General features: G+C 33.4%; 1 protein-coding gene across 1 annotated transcript; it reads left to right on the top strand.

The window, feature by feature from the left end:
- The first annotated feature begins 2459 nt into the window (after window positions 1-2459).
- On the top strand, window positions 2460-5484 carry LOC150030547 (patatin-like protein 2). Its single transcript, XM_090309516.1, has 6 exons — window positions 2460-2711; window positions 2801-2982; window positions 3089-3275; window positions 3369-3530; window positions 3642-3950; window positions 5026-5484. The coding sequence occupies exons 1-6, from the start codon at window positions 2592-2594 to the stop codon at window positions 5257-5259; spliced, it is 1194 nt and encodes a 397-aa protein (XP_090165642.1). The 5' UTR covers window positions 2460-2591; the 3' UTR covers window positions 5260-5484.
- The last annotated feature ends 5998 nt before the right edge of the window (window positions 5485-11482 follow it).

Genomic DNA, 11482 nt, shown 5'->3' with positions numbered 1-11482 from the left:
AATGATAGAAATTGATTTATCAGTGATAGATGCTAATAGAAGTCTATCAATATCTATCAATATTTTATATATATATAATTTCTCTTTAAATAAACTATAAAACTTCATTTTCAAAAAAACAAAAACAAATAAAACTAGTAAAGCTTTACGTTCAATGCACATATTTCTCAGTTCTCACAACAGAAAAAACGTGAGAAAATTCTAGACCAAACTCAAACAAAAACGGATGGCCCACCTTAATCAATAATTTTATATTTTTATGTCAATGATCATGTCATTTTTCATTACTCATCAATGATCATGTCATTTTTCATTGCCCATTTACCTCATGTAGGTAATTATTTAATTTTTTTGGCGCACATTTAACATTTTAATTAAATTATAAATTTAGCTCTTAAATTTTTAGATTCACTTTTTTTTTTTTTTTTTTTTAATTTTCAATTTTGTGTGTTGTTGAGTTTCAGCTTTAAAAAGTGTACCAGAAATTTTAAACTTGTTATTGTGTTATCATTAATTTTGTAGAGGTCATTGACCTTCTCAACATGTTTTATTTTAAATTCATATATATATATATTTGGAAAAACCTCCCACTTCTACTGCAGGAAATATGCAGAAAAATAATGGAGAAACTAAAATAAAACAATAAAATTGGAAAAAAGAATTAATGTGGAAAAACTCCAAACTGGAGAAAAAACCATAAACCAGAAAAACCAAGTGGGAGGATTTTCCTAACGGAATTATTTTTTTAAAAAAAAAGTTGAATATACAAATGACCTATTAGATACAAAATTAAAATTTTAGAGACTCATTAGAAATAAATGAAGAACTTAATAGACAAATAAATAAAAATTATTTATTACTTTTTTTGAGACAAAAATTACTTATTACTTCAAGTTTATAGATCAAATATACACAAACATGACAATTCATGAACTAAACTTTAACTTAATCTAAAAAATTTCATCTCTTCCCTCCTTCCAATTCCTAACTACAATGGTTGAATTTTTAGCCATTCACTAGTAAAGAAAAAGTATTTTTCGAAAGTTCGTTTTCATTTAATTATTTTTATAAAAAATGTTAAAAAAAAAACTCAAGTGCTTGGTTACCTTTTGATATATGCAAGTTTGTTTGGTTGACTATACACTTAAAATGTTTCTACAAATGTTGAACTACTATAAAGAATGACTAATAAACATTTTGAACTAATAATTTCAATTGGGTATAAACAATATCATTGCCTGAGTTTTTTCGTTCTTATTTTTTTCTAGCATATGATCAATAATTAGTCATTAGACTAGTCGTTAGAGTTGATCATTGGAGATGATCGGCGAATTTAGTGATTCTACTTGGTAGATGGAGTTTATTTATTTATTTATTTTTGATGAAGTTGGTCGTCAAAGGTAGTTGTTGCTAGAATTGGTCTTTCAGAGTTAGACTACTAAAATTGATCATCGAAATTAGTCATTGAAGGTGATTTGTTTTTAGATAACTTGAAGTTGTTCGTGTTGATTGGCGCATTCACGATTCTCGATTGGGCTGTCTAGATTGAAGGTTGAAAATAATCCCTAATTGGCCTTTCTGACTCGGGTTGATCTGCCGCCATGTCATTTAGCTCTGTCCTGGTTCTTGATAGATTCCTCTTTAAATGCTATGTCAATTTCAGGATCAAAAAGCAAGTGGTTAGCCCCCCTTGTGCAATAAGATAAACAAAAGTAAAAGTAACTGAAATTACAACGTAAATTTAAAATCAATTACAATATTCTCAATATTAAGAGAATTTACAAACATAGATCCCCAACAAAGATGTCAAAAATTTGATACATGCAAGTACACAAGTCAAATTAGTTTATATATAATGGTCCAATATCGAGTACCATCCTTAGAAGGACAATTTTATAATTTCTCTTAACTAATGTACAAATTTCACAAATTTTATGTAAAGGACTAGTCTTCTAAATGAATCACGGAGATAGAGGATAACAATTTGGAATATGTTAACTTTTGCAATTGCTAGAAATTTGGAGCCATGGATTAGGACCCTTGCGGTTGGAATTCCCATTTTGAGATGGCTAATTTTAGTTCTAGTACTTTCAAGTTATTTTTTTAAAGAAGTTGATTACATAATCATATTCATTTTTAAAAAAGAAAATATTCCATATGAATATGTTTCAAAATTTAGAACGTATTTCAAAGTACGTATTAAAATTATATTTTATTAAACTTAAATAACGTGGAAGATAAGAATCACATGAAGTTCTTTTTCTTTACTTTTTAGATGTTGAAAAACATTAAGTTGGAGCAAAATTTAAATATGCAAGTGGGAAAGACATTATTTTAACGATAAGACAAAAGCTAGAACACGTGAAACATAAAAAAAACAAAGGGGTTGGAAACTCGTCAAAGTGTTAGGCTAAGGCTCGTTTACATAATTGAGAAATGCCCTATTTTTCTTCATTTCTTTAAACTTGAGTTTCTTTTGCTTATAAAAGACCCCTTTGGAGACACAAAATCCCAAACAACTCCAATTGCAAAAGCTAACATATTAGTATCTTTTTCTCTTCCTCTTAGAAACCCATCCTTCCAATTTCAAAATGAACATGGCAGCTGATTTTGTGAAGGGAAAGAGGATAACAATTTTGAGTATAGATGGGGGAGGTATTAGAGGCATTATTCCCGGAACTATTCTAGCTTTTCTCGAGTCTAAGCTTCAGGTAATAACGTTACATTTCTTTTATCCTAAACTCGTTATAAATTTGTATGAAAATTTTGACTTTTGTTGTTTGATGATATAATTTGATAGGAATTGGATGGACCAGATGCGAGAATAGTAGATTACTTTGATGTAATTGCTGGTACAAGTACAGGTGGTTTGGTTACTTCCATGCTTACAGCTCCTGACAAGAACAATCGACCTTTGTATGCGGCAAAAGATCTAACCCGCTTCTACATAGAACATGCACCAAAAATCTTTCCTCAAAGAAAGTACGTATTTTTCTTTTCTCTTTTCTACATAATTTTTAGTTTGCAAAACTTTTTTTCTTTTAATGTTTCTCTTAACTAATACTGATGTTTTATGGTGTGAAAACAGTTATTTTTTAAGTTCAGTGGTGAATTTGTTTGGAAAAGTTATGGGCCCCAAGTACGACGGCAAATACTTGAGATCATTAATAAAAGAATTACTTGGAGACATAACACTTAAGCAAACACTAACGCAAGTCATTATTCCTGCATTCGACATTAAGCTTCTACAACCTGTGATTTTCAGTACGATCGATGTATGAAACCTTTTTAAAAATTGTATGATAATAGTTTGTATTTCTTTTTTTTTTTTTTCCAAATTAAGTAGTTAACAAATTGTAATTATTCAGGCTAAATGGGATGAGTTAAAGAATCCAAAATTGGATGATGTTTGTATCAGTACCTCTGCAGCACCAACATTCTTACCTGGTCACGAATTTCAAACTAAGGACTCCAATGGAAATACCCGTAACTTTGATATGGTTGACGGTGGAGTTGCCGCAAATAATCCAGTAAGAGTTTTCATATCATAGTAAACTTTAGCATAATCAAAATTCCTAGCTAAAATCCTTTTAAGTGAATATATAAGTAATGTGTTATGGTTTAAATTGATTGTAATTTAGACATTAGCTGCAATGACTCATGTAACAAAAGAGATGAGCATCTTGAGACAAAGAAGTGAACTTTTGAAAATAAAACCCATGGAAACAAAAAGGATGTTGATCCTTTCTTTAGGGACTGGTGCACCTAAAAATGATGAGAAGTATAGCGCAGCTACAGCTTCCAAATGGGGTATACTTAGTTGGATTTACCATGGTGGAGCAACACCTATTGTTGATATTTTCAGTGATGCAAGTGCTGATATGGTGGACTATCATATTGCTAGCATCTTCCAATCTGATCACCATCATAAGAATTATCTTCGTATTCAGGTATACTTTTTAATTAAGAGTATTTCCATATGTTAGGCCCTTGCTTAATTCTAACTTTATTTTCAAATAATTACATCTTTTTCCTTATAATTATAGGAGGATAGATTTATTACTAGACGTTATTAGATAAGCATGGAGTTGCATTTCAAAATTAATTGATAATTAAAGGAGATATTCATATGTTTGATAAGGATGGTGACATCTCTCCACTATTTTAATGGGGCATACTCTATGTTTAAGATGGTTCCTTTTCAGGTTGATCAAATCCATTTTCTTTTTCTTTAACTTAGTAACTCTGAGTTTCATGTGGAGTTTTCGACAAACGCAGATAAGACATTTTTTAGGAAAAATAGGATTTAGTTTTTATTTGTTCTCTATATTTCAAATGTTATTTTTAGTCATTAAGTTTTGATTTTGATTTTACTTTAGTCTTCCTAGATTTCAAAATGTTTCAATTCCGTCATTGCGATTTGAATTCTGTTTCAATTTGGTCCTTAGAATTCAAGAGTTACACTTTTGATAACTTCGATTTTTTATTAAATACCTACTTTCTATCTTTATTGTTAGTGCTTATTAATTAATTTTAAAAAATTAAAAATAATAAAAATTAATTAAATTTCATTTTTTTATTAATATTAAAATTAACTTTAAAATTTCACTTCATAATTATTTTAATTAAGTTAATAGACATTCATGCCAAACATTAAAGTAAGTATATGGTGAAAAATAAATGTAAAATTTAAAACATATGGGTCAAATTAAAAAAAAAAAAAAAAAAAACTCAAATTTTAAAGATAAAATTGTAACATTTAAAAACTAAATAGAAATCAACCCGAAGGATAAGGACTAAAACCGTAAATATAGGTAAAACAAATTAAATAGGTATTATAATCAAGAAACAAATTAGATATGAAAATGCCAACAAGAATGTAAATCAACTGACATATTGTTCATACTATCGACCTCGAGATTTGAGGTTTGATTCTCCCACCTCACACTTTAATTATAATATCTTTGAAAAAAAAAATCTGAAAAAAAAAATTGATAATATATGTGATTGTGGATTTACGAACAGGATGACACATTGAGTGGTGATGTATCGTCGGTGGATATTGCAACCAAACAAAATTTATTAAAGCTAGTTGAAGTGGGAGAGAATTTGCTGAAGAAACCATTGTCAAGGGTAAATTTGGAATCTGGAAAGTTTGAGCCACTTGATGGCCAAGGAACCAATGCAAAAGCTCTTACTGAATTTGCTCAAATGTTGTCAGAAGAGAGAAAATTACGATTGAACCAATCCACTTCATGATTTTATGCTTCTGTATTTTCATTTTCAATTTTTCGTCTATTCATCTGTTTAAGCATTCCATATTTGGTCCAATAAATTGTAAAAGTATTTCAAAAATACTTTCATACTATTATATCCTTTTCATATTAGACTATTTAAAAAGTATTTGTATAAAAAAATGTACACCATCCTTTTGGTGGCTCAATTGTAAGAATTCCATAATTAAGTGTACTTGGTTTTGGTTAATTCTATGTTGAATAAGCGAAATTTTTTAAAGAAGCATATGATCGAAGAGTGAAAAGACAATTCAAACTAAAATGAATCATAGTTGTTTGTATGTTGAGTCATAGTTATTTCCATATTAGAATTGAATGTCAATCAAAATGATAATTATGTCATAGAATGACTATTGCCTTGAAAGAAATTGTAGTACAACTTCAGTGTTAATTGTCTCATGCCGGTTGCTTCTTGAAATTAACACAACAAGTCTTGACAAATGAGTACTTGTTAGACATGAATTGAAATAATAATAATAATGTGCCAAAAGAAGTTTTGACACAAAATACAGAAAGATCAGGGAAGAAAAACTTGTTCTACTGAAGAAATTGTCCAACCCCTGTTCTAAAGAAGACAAAAGAGACATTTTTTTCTCCACAAATTCAGTTGCATAATGTAATTAAAACGTCAAAAGCAGTAACACGCAAGGTTCGAAATCAATATTGAAGAAAATATTGAAGTCCCGATTTTATGGAAATATTGATATCAATGAAAATTCTAAAAATTAATGAAAATTATTATAATTAGTTAATAAAACTTTGATTGTGATTGAATTAGATTATAATAGATTATTTTTAATCATTGTTAAGTAAGACATTTAGATGTATATTGTAAATATTCGTGTAAATGTCGATGCGATGCGAGAGCAGAAGTTTAAAAAAATAGAAAATTAATTACAAAATAATATAAAATATTAAAAATTAATTACAAAATTAAACTACAAAAAATATTTGTATATAAACAATTTTTACAACCTCACATAAATGTTTCACTATATACATACACTTACCAGTTGTAAAACTTTTCGACAAATTATTTTCCACCATAACAAAGTCAATTCCCAAGAAAAACAATCTATTTTGATGTCTGCTCTTTGTTTTGAATTGTATAATTTTTCTTTGGGAAAATCTTAGCCACAACCAGGATGCACCCATCATTCGTGCAGCTCGGCTACCATCTAATCAAAATATGCCATGTGAAATTTTTTAAAATATATATTTTTAAGTTTCTTTTATTTGTATGGTAAAGAAGAGAGAAGCATGATGATTAGATACAACCTAGGCTATATCTAATCATTGCTATTTTTCTTTTTAGGAAGAAAAAGATGATAGAGAATAGGACGATGGCGGAAGATGAGAAAGAGAGGCTGATGTTGAGTTTGTGAATGTATGGATGCAAAGGTGAAATGAAAGTTAGAGAAGGTAGGTATGATATGTGGTTTTGATATGAAACCAAATTAGTTACTATTTCCAAAAATGTCATCGAATGTATCAATAGAAGTCTGGTTATGAATCGTGTTTGTGATCTGCTTGATGAGGATGGGGCCTGGAATGAATCTTTAGCAACAGATAATTTCTTCCTAGTGATGCAACGACTATTTTTAGTATCCCTGTCAGGGGATGTAGGGGAAGTGATGAGATTATATGGGGCCATGACTCCAAAGGTGTGTTCTCGATTAGGAGTGCCTACTAGTTGGCGGTAAGTTTGAGGAAGGCTTCCAGTGAGTCGGGTTTTGACTTTCTCAGGTTTAAACATTTGTGGAAGATGGTGTGGAGGCTTGATGTGCCCCCAAGGGTGAAAATTACTGTCTGAAAAGCCATATTTGACTCCCTTCCCACCTTTGCTAAACATCATTAAAAGAGGAATCAATACTAATCCCTTTTGATTGTTTTGCAGGAATTGCGTGGAATCCATAAGTCGTGCCTTATGGGATGCAAGTTTTCGAGAATACTTGGCTTTTCTTTTTCCCATCCACAACTGATTTTCTTGGTGGTTTCAGACTATGGAGCCCCTCTGATTGCCGGAATGGAGTGATGTATGTGCTCGATGAGAAGGATTGAGGGGCCGCGTCCATCCTTTTATGTAATCTGTGGAATTATAGAATCTGGTGAAGTGTAGTGATTCAGGCCCGAAAAGAGAGGTGTTGTCTCCAACACCCCTTGGAAGAACATGCAGTGTTCACAGAATTTTAAGCTGTCTCCAACACCCCTTGGAAGAATCACCTGTTTTGAAAGTACTTGTAGCCCCCTCACACTGATATGAGAAAGTCTTTTATGCCATAACTCATCTTCAGTGGGTTCTTCATCAGTTTCCATCAAGGTCGAATGTGCCATTTGAACATCTTTGATGACATACAATCCCTTCACCTTGGTTGCCATCAATACTACTTCAGAGTCTTTAATTATTTCAAAGGTGCCTCCCATACCTCTATACTCACAGCTAATAGCATCAAACATCCCCAAAGATAGGAGATTTCTCTTTAATGTAGGAACATGCATCACGTTCCTAATCAATTTCACTGAATCATCTTGTATTTTCAAGGATACAGATCCTATTCCAACAGCTCTGCAAGTGTTATTATTTCCCATGTAGATCAGCCCACCATCCCACTTCTTGTAGGTGCAAAACCATCCCTTAGATGGTGTCATGTGGACTGAATAGCCAGAATCTAACACCCAGTCCTAAGTCTCCATAGTATTCTGGTCTCCACCTTCTTCAGTTGCAGCCAATGCATCTGAAGGAATTCTCCCCTATAGCAACCTCGGTCTGTTTTCCACCCTTATTCTGTTGGTTCAGCTTTCTCTTCAAGGCATAACAGTCCTTTTTCATGTGCTCCATTTTGTGACAAAAATGACACTTAATCTTAGACTTATCACCACCATTTTGTTTCCCCCTTCCTATTATTCTTGTTTTCCCCCTTTGAAAACAAGCCTTCACCTCCTTGTTGATCTATCATACTCATTTGTAACTCTAATTCTCTGACTCTTACTGCTGATATGATTGCTTCTGTTGTTATTCTTTCTCTGTCGTACTTCATAGCTATCTTGACATCTTTGAAAGATTCTGGTAGAGAGTTTAGTAATATGAACGCCTCATTCTCTTCCCCAATATTGTCTTCTATTTATCTGAATTCAGAAGACAGTCTCTTGAACTCATTCAGATTATCTGTGAGGGATTTTGCAGCATCCATCTTATAGGTGAAGAATCTTTCCCTCAAGAAAGCATTGTTGGGCAAGTCTTTGTTGAGATATATCTCATTCAGTTTGTTCCGAGGGCATATGCAGTAGGCTGTTCTACAATCTGCCTCAAAATATTGTCTATGACATTCAGGACAATAGTTCCATATGCGTTTATGATGCTTGTATTTATGAAGTAGAAATATGGATGATATGCATTGATGGAATTGCGCTGTGCACTCAAGTTTCCCCAACAGAATCCAAGTCTAAATTATTCTGAGTTTCCTGGTAAGTCCATGGTCGAACACAGGGACTTGTGAAAACAGTATGCGTTGGTAATTTTTATGACAACTTTGCGGTAACCAAGTAAATAAATAAGTGTTGGGTTTGTTGTTTGCATTGATGAAAAAGAAATAAATAAAGGCGGCGGATTTGAGAAAAGACAGTTGCGTTGATAGATACAATGAGTATGCGATGAACGGGTTGAGAAGATCTTTAGCTAGCATTACTCGGGAATGCGTCAGACTATGCGATCATGTTACTACCATGCACAGCAAGTCATTTTCCAATGTAAATGCGATGCTCCTAAATCTAGGACGCATGTGTTGAACGAAAAATATCCATAGAGCTCATCCCTAAGTCTCTACTCTTATCTTATGCGATGATGCAAAATGCATGAAAGCAAGGTGACCGCATACAATCATATCCTATCTCTAAGATGCATGCGATGCAGTGATAACAAATAGTGCTCATTCTTAAGCGCCTATCTCTTGTATTATGCATTCTAATCTGACTCTCCCGAGCCTAGATTCTGACCTGACCTTCCCAAGTTTAGATCCTGTCCTTAGACTACCCTCTCGAGTATCTCTAATGGACGAATGAAGCATACATAAACAAGATAATCGCAAAGAATGAAGATTCTCTAGTTGTGCTAGCTAAACACTTCTCAACCCATTCAACTGATGTAGCTACTCATGCGTGAATAACAGAGAGTGAACAGATATAGAGAAAGAAATTCCATTTGAGTTGAGTACAAAATGACAATGGAAGTTAAAGGTAGAGAGACTGATAGCAATTCCTTGATGACTGAGGCTTTTTACACTAAAAGCTCTATTCTGATCTAAAGATGTTCCCGCTTCAGCAGGCATCGGCCCTCTCTCTGTCCTTGGAGCTTCCGGCGCTCTCCCGAGCTTACCGGAACGATCTACCGGTACAACTTTCTCCCTCGCGTCCACCTTAAAATGAAAGAAAACTAAGAACAAAGACGTGCGAACTGATCAACTTGTTGTAAAAACGGTGAACCCCTTCTCTAAAGAATGCACTTGGTATTTATAGAGCGTCCATGGTGAAAGACGGCTTCTCTCTCCTAGTTGTACAGATGGGACAACTTTAATTCCTAATTGATGCGCCGAATAATTATCACCGATAAAGCTGAATGTACTTTGTGACCGTTATCGACTGTCAACTTAATTTGGATTCGACTGTCATCAGCTTTCTGTCCCATCGCTCTTAATTGACCTTTCACCTAGATGCGCCCACCATGTTGCACTGACCAAGTTGCGGCGATCCTTCTTGAGCAAATGTGTGAGCACGATCAATGCAAAGTCTTGCGGTGAAGTTGCGCTTGACCAATGAATTCTTATAATCACAATCTTTGCATTGCGTTAACGCATATTCTACACAAAAACACAAAAATCACTTGTTTTAATGCGTTGGACGCATGCAACCGCAAAATTAAGAAACTGATACTTAATGGACGCAAAGTAACATATTTCATCAACGCAATCCAACATTGTTTAAGAACTTAGCACTATGATAATATGCATTTCTGCCCGTTATCAGTTTACCTCAATTGTCTCTTTCTCTACCTCAATGAGTGTTTCAGGGTACTTTGTAGGGTCCGTAATGGCCAGTAGAGCCTTCTGCTGTCCAAGGCTACTTTAATCTTCACTTTCCATAGTTCAAAGTTTGTCTTACCATCGAACTTCTCAATTTCATATCTGGTAGTTTCCATTTTTAATCTTCAAGATTGACTAGTATGATTCGAAGTATGCAAGAATTCAAATCTTGGACCTGTCTTGAATTGTTCACTGAGCTCTGACACCACTTGTGGTCCCAAATGACTATGATCTTCACGTTCACAATTACAAATTACACAGATTTAACGGTCAAGTAAAATTCAAGAGTCAGGGGAGGATGTATGCTTGAGGCTTGAAACTCTTCTATCGTTTACCAGATGGCAGCTCAATCGTGTAGACGAAGCTCCAAGAACTAAACGATAGTTCAATTATGTAAACGATAAGACGAAGCGCTAGATAATCGTGTAGACAGTTGACTAGAGCTAAACGATCGTATAGATGACAGTTGAAGAGCTAGACGATCATATAGACAATTGTACGCAGAGCTAAATGATCAAGTACATGATGCGATAGGAACTACACGATCGTGTAAACGATATTGTAATAAATTCCAAACAATCGTAGAGTTAGAAAGAAAGAACACATGAGTTTAAGTGGTTTGGCCAAAGGCCTACGTCCGCTGTGCAAATCGGAAGGGTTTCTTTTATTACTTCTTCTTCAAAGTTATTACAGAATGAATACCTTACTCTCTCCTGTTTTCTTACTCTATTATTCTCACATTCATTTCTATTTATATACACAGGCATAATTGGTCAACGATGAAGCTCTGGTGGTTACAACACGTAACAGAAAGATGTCGACAATGGTTCAACTGCCTGCAATCTTGGTTTTCTTGTCTTCGGTTCTTTTCGTAACACTTTCTTCCAGCTCTAAAAAGGTGGGAGGAATGTTCCTAGGTTCCTTTGTGGTTTTCCTCAGCTTTCTGTGAGGAGGTTGCTTGATGGTTGTTGTTTTCTTTCTTTCTTTAAAAAAAATCATCAAATGTTGAATGCTAATTGTGGCTTTTTTCTTTTTTTCTTGATTTTTTAGACAACAAGATAACAACAAACACCATAAATCAACTACTCTCTAACCTCTTCTCACAAATAAGGG

The sequence above is a fragment of the Benincasa hispida genome, unplaced genomic scaffold (assembly GCF_027475165.1).
Source record: "Benincasa hispida cultivar pf3 unplaced genomic scaffold, pf3_genome.v1.1 HicScf1848, whole genome shotgun sequence".
NCBI lineage: Eukaryota > Viridiplantae > Streptophyta > Magnoliopsida > Cucurbitales > Cucurbitaceae > Benincasa > Benincasa hispida.
This window is presented reverse-complemented; position numbering and strand designations above follow the sequence as displayed.

Bases quoted from the DNA above. Each gene is read 5' to 3' on its own strand.
- LOC150030547 (XM_090309516.1), top strand. From the start codon at position 2,592: ATGAACATGGCAGCTGATTTTGTGAAGGGAAAGAGGATAACAATTTTG. The intron at 2,983-3,088 runs GTACGTATTTTT...GTGTGAAAACAG, and splicing joins AAAATCTTTCCTCAAAGAAA to TTATTTTTTAAGTTCAGTGG. The intron at 3,531-3,641 runs GTAAGAGTTTTC...ATTGTAATTTAG, and splicing joins GAGTTGCCGCAAATAATCCA to ACATTAGCTGCAATGACTCA.